The 20,053-nt window shown below is 37.7% G+C and overlaps 1 protein-coding gene across 4 annotated transcripts in view; it reads left to right on the top strand.

Annotated features, from left to right (window-relative positions):
• Positions 1 to 1,751: 1,751 nt before the first annotated feature.
• The window catches only part of DLGAP1 (DLG associated protein 1), a 145,653-nt gene continuing 127,351 nt past the window's right edge, over positions 1,752 to 20,053 (top strand). For 2 of the 4 annotated variants that reach the window (XM_059836085.1, XM_059836084.1), the window contains exons 1-2: positions 1,752 to 2,705; positions 16,664 to 16,878. In XM_059836085.1, the coding sequence (XP_059692068.1) occupies positions 1,752 to 2,705; positions 16,664 to 16,878 (1,169 nt within the window). Of the gene's footprint in view, positions 2,706 to 10,793; positions 10,845 to 16,663; positions 16,879 to 20,053 lie in introns of those variants that run through there. The other 2 variants (XM_059836087.1, XM_059836086.1) reach the window with 1 other exon arrangement.

Genomic DNA, 20,053 nt, shown 5'->3' with positions numbered 1-20,053 from the left:
AGGTTAGCCAGTGAGCTCATCCATTTGGAATATTTCAAGTGTCTTTTGTGGTATTTTGAAAACTCTTTTTTTTGGAATTCAGGGTCTCCTGGGAATGAACATTTTCTGCATTGCAGGGATTCAGGGAGAGGGAGTGAAATGCAGGACATCCACACTAGCTTTGAAGCATATTGAAAAAACTCCTCTTTAGCTCACCGCAAATTCAGAAGAAAATGTAAAATATGTTCTGATGAAGCGCAGAGCATGCTTTTCCAGACTGACATTAACTTAATGCTATTTTAGAAAACTTCATTGTTGCCAATTTGCCAGTAGGTACAATGTCTACAACCTGTTAAAACATGAACTTTATCTGAGAGAACACTGGAGGAACATAGTAGAAAACTGTTTGCTATGCATGTCTGTCTATACTCCAAGAAAGATCTCAAGGGTGACATTTCCAAAAGCATTACGTGATTAGCCATGCTGGAAAGGAATAAAGTAGCTGAGTGACTCCCATTTCAGTAGTGTGCGGTATGAGAGGGCATCCTCTAAGGAGTCCTCTGCCCATCAGGAGCTGAGACGGCACCATGAGAATGTTTTGCCACATCTGAAACCCCATAATTTACACATTAGTAGCTCAGAGGTTGCCGTAGCAGTTGCATCCAGACTTTTGATAGTGGTGAGAGCTGAAATGAGGACATCTGGCCTCAAACAGAGTGGTTATTATATCACTTGTGATGGAGATTTCCATTTTCAACTTGTTGTAATCAATAGTCTATAACACTGTGAATCACTTCAGGGCCAAATAACTGCAATGAGGTATTAAATGTTGAAATCCCTTACACTGTTATAGCAGCATGCAAGTTTTGGCTACACCAATTCCCCTAATGGTAGAAGGAGTAGGTAGGGATATTTAAACACTGCTTAGTACTCTGAAAAATTATGGAAAATTAAACCAAGCCATGCATTATCAGAATAAGATTTTTTTTGTGAATAGGCGTGAGTGAACAGTAATACAAGAACCCCGAATATATAGGCTATTAAACAGTTGGTTTGGCTTCATTTTGACAGAGTTAGTTTAATGTATTATTGTTTTATTCTTAATTTGAAAAGAGCTTACAGAGATAATGTTTTGATACTGTCTTGAGATGCTTACAGTCTAGGCAGACAACATGGAGATCAAGTAAAACTGCATGTGAATCATGAACAGATGTGCATTGAAGACAGAGAAAAATTGCCCATTAATTGCACCACACTTTGTATTTGGCCCAAAGTAACCCAGAAAGTGCTCCATTAAGGACACGATCTTTTTTAAAGCATTTATTTGGCCCTGAAAACATGCAGATGAGTAAATAAGGCTTGGAGGCCCCTGTCCATGAATGTTTTCAGGACTGAGGTTTTAGAGTATAGGTGGTGATACTTATCTTGCTGTGGATTAATGAACAATAGTGAATTTCATATCAGAATAAAATTCTTGCATCTGTTTTCCAGCTGGTGGAACAAGATAATTTTTCTTGTGTATTATTTAGGTATCCCCCATCACTGTGTTGGACATGGGAAAGATTAAGTGATAAAAAGAATCAGAGAATGTTTATTCCAATTATTTTTACAAAAGGAAACAAGGAATGCTAAATGCGCATATGCTGTTTTTTCTGTTAGCTTGAGTCTCTTATAGCGTCTGTTGTATTTCATTCTTTTAGGCCTTTCTCTGAGATCTGCCCGTTGCATAGCCATACGTATTAGATGACTTTGGGACTTGCATTACATCAACGATGAAGGGATTATCTAGCAGCCGTAGTCATCATCATGGGGTTGCCTGTGACCCTCCGTGTGACAGTCTGCCACACCACCCAGACAGAAAGCCATATCTGTTAAATCCGGTGGACCCCCATCCTGCAGACCACCCTTACTACACTCAAAGGAACTCTTTTCAGGCAGAGTGCATGGTGCCCTACAGCGACCAGATTGCCAGCAGCACGTTTCCCCGGAGGCATTACAATTCCCACCACGAACTCAAGGATGAGTGTACTCTGGTTCCCCATGGAACTGCCAACAAGACCAACCGCATTCCTGCCAACCTTTTGGACCAGTTTGAGCGGCAGCTGCCTCTGAATCGGGATGGCTACCACACTCTGCAGTACAAACGGACTGCCATGGAGCACCGCAGTGACAGCCCAGGGAGGATCCGGCATCTGGTTCATTCTGTCCAAAAGCTCTTTACCAAGTCCCATTCACTGGAGGGACCATCCAAGGGAAGCGTCAACGGGGGTAAAGCAAGCCCGGAGGAGTCGCAGACGATGAGGTATGGGAAGCGCAGCAAGAGTAAAGAAAGGAGATCAGAAGGTAAGCCCAGATCCAATGCATCAGGATGGTGGAGTTCAGATGACAACTTGGACAATGATGTTTGCGTTTATCACGGTCCCAGTGGGGTCATGACCATGGGAAGATGCCCTGATCGTTCTTCTTCCCAATACTTTATGGAAGCCTATAACACTATTAGCGAACATACTGTGAAGTCATCCAGAAGCAATAATGATGTCAAATGCTCTACCTGTGCAAACCTGCCTGTGAATTTGGACTCCCAGTTAATGAAGAAAAGCTCTTGGTCCTCTACATTAACCGTGAGCAGAGCCCGTGAAGTTTACCAGAAAGCATCAGTTAACATGGACCAGACAGTGGTGAAGGCAGAGACGTGTCAACAGGAACGGTCATGTCAGTACCTCCAGGTACAGTGCGGAGAACTGATTGCTGTTAACTGTGCTCTGCCTTGTCTCAGGTGTTTGTGGGGAATGGAGGTTTGCTCTGATATTTCAACTTTCCTGAGAGGTCACTGATCACCAAACAAGGGGTAATGGTGCTGAAATTAAAAATAAATCTGCTTTTTCTTTCCTTTTTCTTTCTTTTTGCCAGCATTCAGTATTTCAAAGAAACAGTTCATATTGGAACAAGCTTGATTTTTTCATGTGGGAAAAATAAGACCTTTCTGTGTACTTTTTGAATTTATAAGGCAGTCACAGTAGGGGTATAGGGAATTTGATGTTGTAGTGCTTGCACTTAGCATTACAATGTCAATTAACTGAATGTTACCAGGATACAAATTATTTGATTTCTGTAATTTCAAGATTTGCCGTCATTTACTGGTTACTGTATTATGAAAGCTTTTGAGACCCTTTTAGAAACTTTGGGGTACCTTAATGCTTTCTCCAGCAGGAAAGCAACCTACTTTCCTTTTTGCCATAGAACATAAATTCTCGTAAAACAATTATTCTAATGTGTCCAGATTTGTTTATCTGGCTATTCTTCTTTCTCATGGCTTTCAGTCAAAAATAAAAAATCAAAAGGTTGAAATTATTGCTTGCTCTGATTATACATTTTAGGAATACATCACCTACTCCCTCACAAGCTGTTTGCAGTTAATACAGCGTCACTATTTTTCACCAGTATTGTATCTTTAAATGTCAAGAATCAGATGTCTGCTCTTGGAGCTATCATACTGCCGGTGAATGTTTGTGGCAGGAGCATGGATCAGAAAATATTAAAACTGTTTCATTCTTAGGAGAGCTGTGGATAGCTTTTATGCACTTTAAATGAAGCACTTATGGCACATCTAAGTGTGTGTGTAAGATGGAACAACGTTGCGCAGAGAAGAGAGAAGACCATGAGGAAAAAAGAGGTTTGCTAAGATGCTTTGGTTTCATTTTAATGTAGTGGGACTCTTGTCTGTTCGTATAGAAACCGCAGCAAGTTTTCTCATACGGGTGCTTTAATGAGAAAGTCAGCTTCCACATTCTGTTGTTTAAGTCAGTACGCAGAGAAAGCGTAGGACTGAAGTATCCGCATTTAAAAATTGATCTTAAAAGGTTTTATTGAATGGCATGGAAAATAATTTTGAATGCCAGCCTCTGGGATTCTAAGTTTTAAATATAAAGAAATGGATCTGTGTATTTTCTATTAATTGTTAGGAGGCGGGGGGACGGGAAGAGGGGGCAATATGAATGCTCACTGTGTGTTTACAGCTGTGCGTATGGACTGGGGACAGAGAGGGGTTTCAAAATAGCCTCAGGTTGCAACCTTTTGAGGGTTTTTTTTTATTAAGTCTCTTTTGCCTGAATTTTGCGAGTGAGAAGAAGTCGTAACTTTAGGCTTGATTGTTGTGGTTACTTTGGACCCTGAGATTTCGTTTGTCGATGTTTTTGTTTACTCCTTCAATCTTCCTCTCAGGTTTAGACAAAATAGCTGACAATTCAGTATGTGACCAGATGGCTAGAAAAGAGCGAAAAACAGTGCCAGCATCAGCTTTAAATGAACACCTCCATAGGGACTTTTAGGTAATGTTTAACTGACAGGAATAGACTCTTGAAGTGGAATTAGAGGACATTATCTGTGTCTGTATGTCTAACAATTGTCAAGGGCAGGAATTAGAATAACTAAATTCTCACTGTGTTTCCCATCCTCACTGGTAATTTCATTTTGGTTTTCATTTCATTGTTTCATTTTTTCTAATTGTATGCTTGTTTGTAAAAGCCACGGAAATATAACTGTTTTTAAATTGTTTTTTAAAAAAAAGGAAAATCTTAACCAGGCTTCGATTAACGTTGGAAATAATATTCAGAGTAGGGTAGATTTGAGGAAGCAGGTCAGGTTTATTCTTCTCTCTTGGCAGCTTGAAAGGAAGACAAATGAATATAGGTATTAAAAAGTCAGTCTATTTTGAATGCATCCCATTGCCTTTCTTTTCACTATATCACTTATCTTTTTGCACTACAAGCCCTTTGGGGCTTGGACTTTGTTCCCTTTTGTGTTCCCACAGTGCCCAGCACAATGGGGTGCAGAACCTAAGAGAGGCCTTTTGGCTGCCCTGCAATATAAATATATATTAACAGCAGCAGAGTATTACTCCATTAGTGGGCTGCAGAGGTATTCTGTATGTCTGTTATTTTCTTGGTGGCATTCTTATCGTTGTACCAAAAGGCTGGTGTCCTATGTTAGAACAATTACAAATGGACTAAATGAGGTGAAAGCTGCAAATTCATTACAATACTGGACAACTCTGATAATTTAATTTCATTATTATGATGCTGCTTTGTTGCTTTATTTAATGTATTAAATGTTAAATACATACTTTTATCAACTCACTTGTAATTTAAGCTGTTGTTTATGGTCCAGGACATAAACTGTCTGATCCTTGAAAGAGGAAACTATTTTGTTCATGCTCTTCTTGTGGTAGTATCTGAATTCAATGAAGGAGGGACTTTTTTTCAACTCAGGGTACTCAGGATTATTTTCTTTATCCTGATAGATCTGAGTATATCAGAGATCACAGATGACATTGACTTCACATTTGCTTGTAAGGGCTTTTATCACAAAAGTATCTGGATGAATTCTCAATGTAAAGACATGGAAATAACAAACAATTATCTCACTTGGTGTGATATTTTCCACATAACCATTCTGTGGAAGAAGTTGGCAGTAGTTTGTGTTACAGATGGGCTTATTTCTCATAATTTGGAATTTGGATCGAGCGCAGAGTCCTCCTGCATTGCACAGTCTTTCTTTACCCTGGGAGGCTCCGCTTCCAGCCCGGGTACTGAGGCACAGTGTCTGTCCTTGGAGGTCTAGGGGAGGCTTGGCTCAACACTGCATCTTCAGAAAGAGATACTAGCTCCCAGACTAGTCTAAAGACTGTCAAGCAAACCTTTTCCTCTCACCTACGTTTTGGGAATGGAATTCTATTTTTCTCTTCTCTCTATTTCTGCTTTCAAGAATGAGGAGCTGGATAGTAGAAAGATAAGGTACCTTTTTTGAGCTGCTTCTTACTTCAGGAAAGTGCTTTTATTCGATCCAGGTTTACAGGTGGACTAATTTGAAGGAAGGTGAGAAGGAACTGTTTGTGTTTTCTCAAAATTCTTCTTCAAAATGGTTTACTTCCATTGAAGAATAATTTATAAAACAGTGGACAGCCTCTAGTTCTCTAGTAGCTTCTCCTCTGGAAAAATTAAAATTAAGCAAAAATATCAAAGACAAAATGTAAGCAGCAGGTTTTTTCTGTGAATAGGGTCTAAATACATGGGTAGATATTTTTGACACTCTTGTTTTCTATGAATTCATGATTGTTGAAACTAATAGAGTATCAAATACACTGCAGCGTTTTGTCTATGATTATAGTTTTGCCATTCAATGTTCCCTGTAATTACTATTCCCATTGTCCTTGGTCCATTCATTAAGAGATGGAGAAAAATACAAAGGATGACATTTTTCATATTATACCTCTTTTCTTCTTATGTGGGTCAGTCATATGTTTTCTTTTGATGCCATTTGATGAGACTGAAGTCAGTTGTGTCAGATGCTTGGGGCAGAGGATGGAACTTTTACTTCTGAAAACTGAAGTGCAGTAGGTGGGGACGATGGTGCAGTCAGCCGAGTTCCGCATTTGCATCGCTTGTCTTTCGGTGGTAGACTGTGAGAAATAGTATACAACAATATAAGCCAAGTTTCTGGCTGTAATAAGCATTTTCTGGTGGCAAGGGGCTCTGTTTCGTACTATGCTCAGTTTCCTATGTGAAGGTTTCCTGTATTGTGCATTATTATATGAAGTGTAGTGTTAAGAAAGTCATAGTTAAAGTCATAAAAAGTAACTTGTTTTCCAGTCTCAGGACAAGGCACTTCCACAGTTTCTTAGGAGATACTGCTCAATCTCAGCCTCTTTCTGTTACCTGTGTCCATGGATGGTCAAATAGAGGGCATCACTCTAGGTCAGAGTGCTAATAAGGACCAGCATCTGTCATATGATTTGTTAACGCAGTAGGTTAAATTATAAAGCGTTTATCCTTATGACACAGCAATTTATGTTAGATCTGTTATACTGGGCTTAGCTATGCAAGTCTATCTGCATTTTCAGTTAATCTCTACTTTCTCCTCATTTGTGGCGTTTGCGTTTCTGTTGCAACTACCATATTCAAATTAATCTTTTAGTATGTCCTTGTGTATATATATGTTGTATTTTAATTTCCATTAATATTGATCTTCCATTTTTCATATATCTGAAGACCTGCCTTTTTTTTCCTCTTATTCCATTATAAACTGAAAATGAATGAAGCGTGTATTATTTCCCCATCAATTTTCAAGTCAGAACTACAAAGTAAAGCTAGTGAAACAATTTGAACAATTGTGAAATAAAATGTCAGATGTTATCATGTGTTCTAGACCAGCTTCCAGGTAACAGAACAAGCATGAAAATGTTTGGAAATTCTTAAATGTTCATTAATTTTAAAATAAACTAGTATCTAAGAACATTAAAACGGAAAAAAAAAAATTATTCACAGAAAGCTAATTTATTTCAGTTTTAAAATTGTGAGATAGGTAATATGAATAATGAGTAAAGTTAGGAAATCTGTGGGCACTTGGAAAATATAAATAAACTACAGATTAGCTTATTTACAAAAAATATATTAATAACAAACAGTTCCATTGAACCTACATCTTGGTTATTTAGCCTGCCTGCAAACCTACCCAAGATGTTTTTGCTGTATTAAGACAAATATGTAGGAGTGTATTTCAGTATAGCTGTCCTCCTCATCTTTGCAGTCCTTTAATTTACCTTAAACAAAAAAGAAATTGTCAGCTGAGTTGGTGAGAATGATCTTGCCACATATTTCACCTTAACAACTGCTGTGTTTTCATTCATTTAATTAAAACCTGGGCTGACCTTTGGTGTCTGAGTAACACAGTAATGGGGCCACCTAAGTACTAAGAGAGTTCTTCTACAGCAAAGCGAGTACTTCACATTTAGCTGCAATTTTATCTGCCCATCTTCCTTAGGTAATAATTTTCTATCCTTTAGTTTTATCACCATTCTGTAACTTCTTAGTATTGAATATCCTGGCACTGATCTTACTTTTTCTAGATTAACTTGAATTACTGTTGGTTCATTCTGTTAACATTCCTACGTTCTAATAGCGCATCCATTAATGAACATAATTCTGGCAGCTGGATCCCTGTTTTGTGTTGCTAACATACCATATATACGATTTAGCAACATACTTGGGTCACACTGTGTTACATATGCTGTTATGTCAGAAATGTTTATCAAAATTATGGCTGCACATAATAGCTGGCATTTGGTATCTATTTCAGTCCCTTCGTGGATAAGGTTTGACTCAGTCCTGGATCTGACTCCTTTCTGTAGCCTTAAATATATGGAGTGTTCTAATCTTATTATTTTCAGTAACTTCACTGTAAAAAAATATAAAAAATAAAAAAATCTTCAAGACAAACCAAGTCCAGCAAAGAGGATCATTTCAATTTGCATCTGAGTTTGAAATCCTTAACTTTCACTGTGGAGACATGCAAAGTAGGTGGGGAAAAAAACACTGAGCAGTGATATGTTTTCCTCAGTCAGTGCAAAGTAATAAGGGATATTTCCCACACATCCAGTTATTTTTTTTTGTTTCAAGAATGGAATTCACAGTAAAGATCTTGAGTGGGGAAATACTGCAGTGCCAGAAGACTGGTTTGAGTGGCTCTTACCCAGAGCCTGTGCAATGGACCGTCTCGTTTGGACTTCTAATAGATACGTATTTCTCCCACCAAAGGCTAAGCAATGTGCCATGCACTTGGATAAGGCACTGTGACAGTTCTGATGGGCTAGGGCTTCCAGAGATGGTCTTTGAATTGTCTCTAAGTCTTTTATGCAAGTAAGTTTGTGTCAAACTTTGGTTTACTGACATAACCCCAGCCCAATAATCAGTTTGTTAGGAAATCTTTAAGATTTCCTGGTCTCTAGCAATTCAGTTTCCAGCACATGAGAGTCAAGACCATGACCTGGATTTGATATCCAGTGGGACACTACTGTAGAGCAGAGGTGACAGTTTGGATTCACTGAGAAGACACACTATGATGTTCTGAAATGGGGAAAGTTTCCTTAGAGCCAAATGAAAGCTTCTTACGCAGGTGTATTTCATTGCTGTAATCCAAAAGAAAGCGTTGTAGAAGTTTCAGTGAAGTCTGTCCACTGTACACTAAAAAGTGACAGAACCTAATAGCCAGCTGGAGATGGTAGCTTAATTGCATTACTTAGAGCTGCTGCCTGCAAGAACACAACATTAGCGAAGCACCAGAGATTATCCAGTTACAGTCAGCCAACAGAAACAGTGTAAGGACTGTTTCTCAAAATGCTCTCCCCACCACATCTGTTTTCTTCCAAGGATACAGATTCAGCTACATGTTCTCCACCCACAAGCCAGTTTCCTGCTGGCTGCGTGATAGTGGGCTTGTGGTCATGCATAGTGAAAGAAAGGTAAAATGACATCTTATTTAACACTATTGGCATTTGATGCCAACTAATTACTGTATGCAGGTGCTGAAGTGATTAGGGAGAGAACTGATTCACCCCAAAAGAAGGTATCTAGAAGTGAAAGAGCATTTCTCCATTGCTAGTCATTGAAAGTGTCCTTTCAGGGATTGGTATTCATGTTAACAGGCATCATGTTGTCCATACTTGGGCAAGGAGCCGTATCTCATTATAGCCAACTGCACTGAAAGCTTCAAGGGTATTGAGAAAGATGAGAATGAATGTCTGCCCTTTGCCACAGAGACAATATCATCCATGAGTATCACTGAAGCAGTTTTAGTTTGAGGTCCTGGCCGAGAGTCCTGCTATATGACCTTCAGTTATGTTTCCTTCAGCTAACAGATGTGGTAGTTGTTGCTTGACTTCCTTTCTGCAGATTGTGTTTGGGGGTGGCAAACTTGCAAGGCCCTTGGCTGGAATCATTGTATCCACGTGGACCTCTTCATGGTTGGTTGGATTTTTGTGCGTAAAGCAGGAAGAGAAAATTTATCTGGTATCAAGACATGGTTGTTTTGTGTAGGAGAAACACATTCCTCCTCCTAAAACAGGATGTAAATCAGATTGACAAGCTAGTGGTCAAGGCACCTTTTGATGAAGGAAAATGATAAACTGGAGCAGTGCTTGAAGAATTTTGCCTATTGGCTTACTGTATGAGGATTCATACTGTTTTAGAAGACTTCCCAAACTACGGTTATGTTAAGGAAGATTGCAGCTCCTCGCATGCTTGTTCAGGCTTGATGCAAGGTGTGGGCACCTAGGATTGAGGAAATAAGGTTCTGTCTCGGACAGGGTCTTTGTCTTGGCTATTAATGCTCTTCATGTAAAAAAATACAGATATAAGTCAGCTAAATTAAATTAATTTATAGTAGAACCTGATTGCGGAAATATCACAAGCTAAATCACATATTGCTGCAGATACTGATCATATTAAGCTTGTCCTAAACAGAAGCAACCTTCCTATCTGCCTTTTTGAAAACACTTGAGGCTTATTAAACATATATCATTCTTTAAGCTTTCTAAGGCTGCTTTTTTTTTTGCATACTTCAATGATTCTTAGTGCATGCACATTGATAGAATGAAACACTACTCATCTTTATTGGTCTGATTAATTCAATATTCATGAATGCTAGGAATAGGCTTAGTAAGTGGAAGATGGCAATTGAAACTTCCTTAACAGCACGCAGAAGAGGCATAATAACGGCTAAGAAAACCAAATTGCATGGGTTTGAAAATCTGCACTGAGCAGTCATTAAGCATTGTTCTTCAGTTGTGTGATTTCATTTCATTAAGTATTTGCATACTAATAGAAAGCTAAAGTTACAAGTCTACTGCTGTGAGCGATGGTTAGCCACTCCTTCCAGTCCTTGTGTTTACTTCTATAGTCATCCACATTGCTTTGGCAAAGCACAGGCAGAAGCTTTAATGATTTCAGCTGCAATAAACCAAATCAAACTAGAGATCAATAATGAACTTAATTTGCTATAGAGACAGTCTGTTTGCTATTTCATCCAGTAAGGTAAGTTAATAACCATTTGGGGCAAAAAAGAAAGAAATTAGATATTCTAATTTTATTGTTTAGAATTTGAATAAAAAATGTTTTCTTTACCTTTGTCCTTACATGCTGGGTTTATTTCACATATCACTATGTGTGAGCTTTTGAAATTAATGTTTGAAAACTGGGGGGCCAGTATACCTGTTTGCTTAGTTTCTTTATTTGGGGACCTAGACTATCTATCAGAAAAATCCAGTTCCTTTATATCAAAAAATGCATTAAAGGAATTGACCAGTCAGTCCAGGCTGGCTAATGACGAAGTGAGAACGCTTCCAGAGCAACATAAATTTACTTAAAGATCAGGACAGGTAATCTATACACTAAATGAAGCTGAATCCCAGTGAGATGTTGGCTGGTGGCAGTATGTTATCTGTATAGTCTGTTCTGTTTACAAAAGAATCTTGTATCTACCATTTAATCAGAAAAAAAGAAACTATAGTCAGGCTTAGCTTTCATACTGGTAACAAACATTTTATTTCTAGGTGTGTGCTGAAGTCTTAAGTTTCAATAAGTTGCCTGGCTCAGAGGCCTTTGCTGAATATTTTCTACGTATTTTCAAGTAATAATGGTGTTCTGTTTCACTGTGCTTTTGGTATAAGTAAAATGCACTCTTGATTTTTAGACTTGTAAAGAAAGGATTGTACATGATCTTAAAGATCATTTGCAGAATGAAATGTTTCCAGGATCTCTATTACTTCAATAGTGTGAAAAACAATAGTTCTATTTTAATAAAACAATGATGTTCATTGTTAGATCTGAGTTTAGCTCTTCCCCCTTTTTCATGAGAGTAAAAACAATCACACAAGTGATGTTCCTGCTTGATATTCTGATACTGAAAAAATCGTATTGCCAGGATAATTGGATAATATGATTTTCTTAAAAGCATGAAACAGCTTTATCTCAGGTATGTCAATGATAATGCCATTAATCCTCTAGGGCAGCAGATACCATGCATATGCACTTGCATGCAGTGTAGTATGTGACCTTGCAAGACATAATATTGGCTATTCAAACAAAGTAAGAGCCTGTGGGAAAATTTGTGCAGACCTCCTGACTGAAAAAAATAAAAGAGCTGGAGGTCAACATAGACACTTTTCCCAGCATTTTTCCGAATCAACCAAAGGAAACACACTACAGAATGTTTTGTACCATATGTATAGAAACAGAATGCATGAAATAACGTGATCGATTTTATTTTCGCAATTTGTAGTTTTGAGAGGGCTTTATGTTTTGCTTTTTTCCCATGATATGAAACACACTACTGTGACAGTAAATTGCATTGTCTGCTACGAGCCGTTACAGCCATTCCTTTTAGGGACCCAAGAAAGCACTCTGAAAATCAGGTCACTTCTTTTAGTAGGTATTGCTTGAGGTATTTGACTATAGGCACAGAAGTATTAAAACGTTGACATTATTTTATCTGCCTGTATTTTCTAAACAGCAAAATAGGTACAATGAAAGGAAGTGCTGAGCTTTAAGGGTTGTTTGTCCTGCTCAAGTAGTACACAGACAGTGCTCTGAGATCCTTTCATAAAAAGTATTATCACTGTTAATAGCCAAAGCAAAAATCTACTACTTCTAAAGAGTTTCTTTACCCTGCAAGTGCTTTCTACACGATGTCTTATTGTTTTCTCGTACTCCAACTTCTGAAATCAGCGTTTCCAGCTCTTGTGAAACTGAAATAAGATAAGGGGGAACTGGACCCAAACTTCTTTCCCTAATATTCTCTTACATACCAAAACCTAACTTAGAAAAATAAAAAGGAAAAAAAAAAAAAAAAGGAGGGTAAAAAAAAAGAAAACCATTCAGCCTTAAATATCTGCAAGAAAACTGTTTAACTAAAATAGCTTTTTAATCAAATATCCATTACATTCTTCTACTGTAGTTTTGTCTAGGCAGGCAAGATAGTTTGTACAAACACTCTGATTTCCTCAATGTGCTAACTGAAATCAGAAGCATGTTTGGTTGATGTTTTAGGCTGTTCTGTAAATTTGGATGTTTTTCCTAACCATAGGCATCCTTTTCTCTTTGACATATGTAGGTTTTACCCTTAAATGCGTAATATGGTAATGGAAATTGGGTTGCATTTGTATCCTTTCCTTTGGTTTTGCGCATGCAGGTAATTTCCAGTACACAAACCAGCCAACAGGTTTGTGGCACCTCCTGAGACTGCTTTGCCCCTGGTCTCTATGTGAACAGCTCAGCTTTCTTTTTCTGCAACTAGAGTGCTTAAAAGGTGGAAGTGATACTAAAAAGGTAGCATGATGTTTTTCAATGGTTGCCCACTTCACTGGGTGAGAAGAGTTCAAACTGGAAACTTCCTCCCAGTCACATCATACAAATTGTTGGGCTAGGGCAATGCATTCAAAGCTCATCACATTACACAGTGTTTGCATGTGTAAATAGGAAGTATTGTGGTTAATTCATTGCAACCAACTTTCAAAACTTGGCCTATTGTATCTAAATCATTTTGAGAAGCTTTGAGTTAAAAGGTATTGTACTTATGTATGGGGTTATTGATAACAGAAGTCAAGAATTTAAAAGTTATGGTGCCCACAGCAACTATATCTTAGCACTTGTATTGCACCTATAAACCACAGCATTAAATTTAACAGTATGTCTATTATTTAACAAAACTACAGGAGTTCAGCTTGCCTGAATTATGGGTGCTGTATGAGCATTCTAACTTTAACTCCCCTGACTTTTTCTCAGTTAAAGACACCAACCTTAACATTACACTAACATATTTTATTTAGTGCATTGAAGATTAATTCACTGATTTATTTTAATGAGAAAAAGCACAGATCTTTATCTAAAGCATAATGAATAAAATATTAAACAGATTAAAGTGCATGTCCTCTGAGGATTCACAGATTCTCTGCATACTCTGACTTAGATATCTAATATCTGCCTGAAAACTGATTGGAAATACACTATTACAGGTTTTAAACTTCTGACTGAAGTCCGAGCACGTCATCAAAATGTCAGCAGAGCTTGATTTTACTAAACCTGTATTAATTTCTTTTTTGTACATGAGTGATTTGAAAATTCATGGTTTTACAGTTGACAAGCAGGAGCTGTAGGTTCCAAAATGCATGTATGTGAGGGGTGGTATGAATATAGATTGTATTTTCACTGTTGATGATGCTATAGGCCTAGAACAAATGCAAGGATAAGATCTGAAAAAAATATTATCCTCTGTCTGTCATAAGTGGCTGGAGGAGGATGCTCTGTACTCTTGTATGTGAAAAATCGGAATCAAAACCACTACCAAGTATTACCTTCATTTGCACTTTACAAATGTATACATGCCAGGAAAGCATCAACTTTCCAGATCTGGGTTCTAGGCATAAACTTAGAAGCCACAGAACTGACACATTGCTTTTTCTTTTTTTTTTTATTTGGTGTGGAAACATATCAAAGCCATATATTCAATCCTGTTCCTCCAGTGGGTTCTGTTACCACTCTCATTCTGTAATATTCCAGTTCTTAGTTAGAACCTTACCCTTTTCTAGAAGAATATTTTAAGTGTATTTAAGTGTATTTATTCAATTACTTCCTATAGATACACAATTCTGCGTGCCATTGTTCAATAAGAAAACTGGACTTTCAAACATATTCCTACCTTAAGGAACTTATATTCTTGAAGCCCAGACAAATATATATAATAAAAAAAAAAAAAAAAAGAAAGAAAGAAAAAAAAGAAACTTTGCATGCTGCTGGAAGATAAGAATTTAAATGTTTCACAGAAATAGAGTTACCAGAGTCATTAACTAAAGGATATTCAAAGAAAACATGGAAATTTACTTTAAAAAGGCACAAGGAAAGAATTGGTTAAATAAAACATGTAGCAACTGAGAAGGAAGTCTGAGTCCTGAGAAGAAAGACTGAGTCATAAGAAGAAGTGTTGATAAAGATACAAACTAGAGTACATACACTTCCAGGATTAAATCTTGAGTCCTCTGAGGAAAATATCAAAACTCCAAGTGAGTTTATGAAGGCCAGACTTGACCAAGAGAGATCTGGGAGAAAAGAGAGAGCTTAGACTGAGCACAAGAGGAAAGACAGACTTGTCTGAGCCTGGAAGTTCAAGGAAGGCCCTAAATCATGATGTCAGTAGCAGGAAAATAAGAGCAAATGAAGGAAGAAAGTTGACAAAGTCTTGTGTTTGAAATGAGCAGGAAACAAAGCAATGGCATGGCTTATCAATAGTTTGGTTAATTAATTATAATTGGTAATAAACCAATGAATGCTTAGGACCATTAAATATCTTTGTTCCTTTCTCTAGCACAGTGGGTTTTGGATTGCAGTTTATAGCAGCATAGATTGATAAAATGCCATAAAAATTTGACCTACATTGACAGTAACATTTGAAAAGCCTTACAGTCTCTGGACTTAGGCTTGTGTTTGTAGTGGGAATCAACAGCTAAGCTGTTAGCAAACAGTCCAGCGTTTCAGTTTTAGTTGTCTAAACAAGTTGGCATGTAGATGCTCTGGCTGAAGTTTGGGAAGCAACAGATACACAAGATACCCAGCAGAAGTTAAATGTTGTTGAAGAACAACATAGGAGACGCTCAGTGGTTATCCTGATAGATGCTAGTATTTGTAAGCTGTAGGACAAATTTTAGCATCCCAGATTTGAGACTCCTTGTTATATTAAACCCCTTGTAAGGGTTTCTGAGCATTGTGGCTATAGCTTGCTTTATAGAGTTGATTCACTAAGAATAATCAGAAAAGTAGCAAACTAAAAATTCACAACTACTTTTATTTAAATCTAACACAAAATATGTTTAACTAAAAAGCCCTTTTGCAGTCTCACCTTTACTATAAAAATGGGGTTTCTGCAAAATAACTTCAGGACAACTCCTTCAAGGACCCTGCTCCAATGCATGTTGTTTCCACTGTTACAGGAAAGAAGGGTGTTGGTTTACAATGGTCAGAAGCCCCAAGAGCAGAGGAAGGGAGAGGGTGGGTGGGCAAGAGCACCGTACTCTTGGACTGTCCTCTGCTATGTCCCAAAATCTCATGAATGTACATTCCCAGTGTTACAGATTTCCAATGCAAAGAATGCACAGCACTTAGTTCAGATCAGGAGAAATAATGCACATCAGTAAGAGGAAGAAAAAGAAGGGAATGAAGAGTTGTATGACTCAGACACTCAGACTAACATAATTCAAAAGGAGGATCCCTGCAAGCTGGTGGGTGTTCAGTTGCACTAATTATGCTATAGAAGTAATAGTAGTATAACTTCACACTTGCAAACCTGCCTTTGTGATGATTAGTACATAGCTCTGTTACTTTTAAATGTATCTCGAATCAAAATCATCCTGGTGAGCGTAGCTATGCACACTATCTGAAAAGACTGTGATATAGGGATTCATATTTCATCTTTTGTGCCTTCCCAAAGGTTTTCGATATGTTGAGCTGAACAAAAAATACCCTGATCTTGTTTGTAAATGCTTTGAATGAAAAACACCAAAAAAACAGATTTATCCAGCCCAGTATTAGACCTAACTGAGGCACCTATGTCAGCATGTTCATTAGAAGCTTCCCAGATAACTGGTAGAAAATAACAAACAACTCCAGAGGTCCTTGTGACTATGCAGGGGGAAAAGTGGGTCTCCACTTCAGACAGCAACCCATGGTCAAATGCGATTGAAGATGGGCCCTTGGCCATGAGAGTTTTTGTTATGGCTCTGTTGTGGCTTAGCACAGTCAAATCTTGCTGTGCAATTACATCAGGGAAGAGCATACCAATAAAAGAAATGTGTTTATCACTTCAGGTTCCTCAGGATGAATGGACTGGATACACTCCACGAGGGAAAGATGATGAGATTCCCTGCCGACGAATGCGTAGTGGCAGTTACATCAAAGCCATGGGGGATGATGACAGTGGAGACTCAGACACAAGTCCGAAGCCATCTCCAAAGATTGCTGCTCGGAGAGAGAGCTATCTCAAGGCCACCCAGCCATCCCTTACAGAGCTCACCACCCTCAAGTAAGTCTGTGTTTTACTACATCATATAGAGCTCTCCATTAAGACATAGAGTTTCTGTTCCTATTTGTTTGTACTCTTTACTTCTAGGTACCAGTTAAGGAAAGTATTTAAGAAGTGTGTTCGGTCATGCTTATTTTTGGTTGGTTTTTTTTCTGAACAAGAGTAGATTTGGGAATGTATTTCAATATTACTCTGCAAAGGGACCCTACTACCTGTGCTCTGAATTTGCAAAGTATTTCAACCTGCTAGTGTTAAGTGACTAGTCAGGTATGTACAATAGGTCTGTTCTTTAAATACTACACTGAATTATCACTTTGGCCTGTGAAAGCTTTGCGTAATTGTGTATTTATATATGCTCAACATGTGAAATTAGCCCTAAGCTAGTCTTTGCAACTCATCAGAGAGCATCTGACATTTAATTAAAAAGAACAATGACTGTCTGAAAATAGACAAATACATGGTTTCTGCTCTTTAATTCACTCAGAATTGTGTTGTATTTTGTGGGGAAATATAACCAAAAATGAAATTTTTTAATCATTTATATAATTTAATCATTTATAATCATTTATAGTCATTATAATCATGTCTGAAAATAGACAAATCCATGGCTTCCTCTCTTTAGTTCTTTCAGAATTGTATTGGGTTTTGTGGAGAAATATAACCAAAACTGAATTTTTTTTAATAGTTTATAAAAGCTTTAGTCAAGAGGAATGATGAATTTATGTTTTTTTAATGTCACTTTGTGTTTTTCTTTTATTTGGGCCTTTTAAAACATCCACCCAAATTCTCATAAAAATTGCACAAATGGACAGTTTTGGTATTAGTGTTTTATTTTAAATGATTCTAAAATGGAGAGGTCCCCTAAAGCAAGAAAATAATTTATATCCATAAGAGAAAAAAGTGTGGATTTAAATCAACAACTGTTTCTGCAAAATTCGTAGCTGTAATGGTGAATCATAGTTCACTGAACCAAAAATAACCTAATTCTAGTATAACTTGCCTAAGGCTGTAGCTTTAAAATGGAAAAAAAAGAGCTGTATCTCTTCTAGTATCTGTGATTAGTGACGAAAGACTCCTTCAGCATTTCCCTCATTAATTTCCTCTCCTTCCTTGTCCTCCTCTACCCCATTTTTTTCCCAGAGACCTTATCTGAGAAATAGATTTTAGAGAAAAGCGTTTGATCCTTGCTAAGAATGTCGTGCTCTTGACATCAGTGATGAATAGACCAGAAGACAAAAACATGCTTATTGCAGCTCCCCATAGCAGCCTGCCTGACTTTGTCTCAGGGGAGGCCAAGAATTGCTTTTGCTCTGTCTTTCCATTAGTGTCCAAAGGAGAAAGCAGTCTCATTTTCTGCAGGGATTTTCATAAGCTGGCTGGCGCTTGCTCAAGGGATCCAGTGATTCCTCTCATCATCCAGCAGACTTTACCACATCCTTTCCTGAGCAAAAACTCCTCCTCTGAGATCAGCTATTGCAACCTCTGAAAAGTGAACATAAATGTTGTGTACCACCACAAACTCCATAAAGCCATGCTTTATGCATGGACACACTATCAGGCACAGAGCTTTTTTTTTTTGAGACTTCAGAAACATATGTTCCATATTTCCGTAATATATATGTGAAGTACGATGCATCACAGTGAGTGTATCTGCTCTTGGTCATTTCTATTCTCTGTAGATATGAGATTTGTAAAAGAATATGGAATTATTAAAAATAAAAAGTCCTGCATGTCACTGTTCACCCAGAGAGGATGTTAGATCAGAGGGGCTAGGCAGCAGAAGCTTTTGGGTTTAGCTTTGAAGTCATTGTAATTCAGCAAAGTGCTTGTACGAATACTTCATTTCACATATGTTTTTTAATCCCTTCCTATTCAGGAAAGCTTTTAGGAATGTGCTTAATTTTAAGCTGCACTCTGTAAAATTCATGTATGTTTAGGAGCTATACAGAAGTAGGATGTAAATCACAGGATAGAAGAAGGAAGGGGAAAATGGTAAATGCTAGTAAAACAAAAAAGAGGACAAAATATGAAATAACTTTTTTCAATGACTTTTCAGCATAAATTGGGATGAAGTAGAATTATTTCTTTTAATTTATGATGATACTTTATAGAAATATCTCCTCCTGGGAAACCTTTCCACTTTCAGAGACAAATTGTATAATACATAATTATGGATTGCTTTTATTCCTTTCTGCTGAACATGATAATTTGGGGTTTGCTTTTTTTTGTGAGAACTAGCCAAGTGCTTGCTCTGGGAATTGAAGTCTTCTGTTAAGCTAGGTCTTTTTTTCAAACTTCTTCATACTTTCTTAGTAGCATGACTTGACCTTGAGTATGACATTGCTTGTTCATCCCAAGACTACCCTGATTACTCTGAGAGTTGTGATACAGTTTTGCTGGCATGTCGGCCAGAGACTAAATTAGGGCCTCTTACTCACTGAATATAGGTCACCAAGCTATTCTGTAATGTGTGATAACAAGTTATTTCCTTGCCTTACTGTTGACTTGAGTTCAATTTGCACCTGAATAAGAGCTTTATGGAAATGAGCCAAAAGACACTCTAGTCAGTAGGCAGCCTTTTACTGACACTAGTGGACTTTCTAGCTGATCTTGCAGGACATACCACCTTAAAGCTGAGTGGTATTTCAGTCCTTTAATTATGTTTTTTCTGTCAGTGAAGAACAAGGCGCCTTGTGAAAGTGGTGTTTCTACAGTGGTAATTGTCAGGGATCTTCGGCGCTTCTTTCTGCTACTCTCTTCCTCTATTTTTGTATGCAGTCTCTAGCTGGCTTCACTTTCATCTTTGGCAGAGCAAACAACTTAAAAATATGTTCCCTTTTGCTTTCACTGTTGTTTTTGAAGGGATTTTTCATCTTGTGGGACTTTTCCTCTCTGAGTACTTTAAGTCTAATATTGGTCTCACAACCCACACTGTTCCTCCCACCTACCTACCTACCATTGCTCATGCGCCTACTCTTCTAAGAAAGGGTTTTCATTATTACCAATGTTTCTTTTTATATAAGGAATAACTTTTCAACAGCACAACTCTGTCATATCTTCTTTACGTAATACAAATTTGTTTTCCTGGTTTTGCTGAGTTTTTTTTCTTGCTATACCTTACAATCTACCTCCTACAATATTCCTCCCATGCCATGGTTTCCATGTGGTTACAGCA

This window comes from Gavia stellata, chromosome 3 (genome assembly GCF_030936135.1).
Source record: "Gavia stellata isolate bGavSte3 chromosome 3, bGavSte3.hap2, whole genome shotgun sequence".
NCBI classification, from domain to species: Eukaryota; Metazoa; Chordata; class Aves; order Gaviiformes; family Gaviidae; genus Gavia; species Gavia stellata.
The sequence above is the reverse complement of the archived record's forward strand: the minus strand, read 5'-3'. Positions and strand labels throughout refer to the sequence as shown.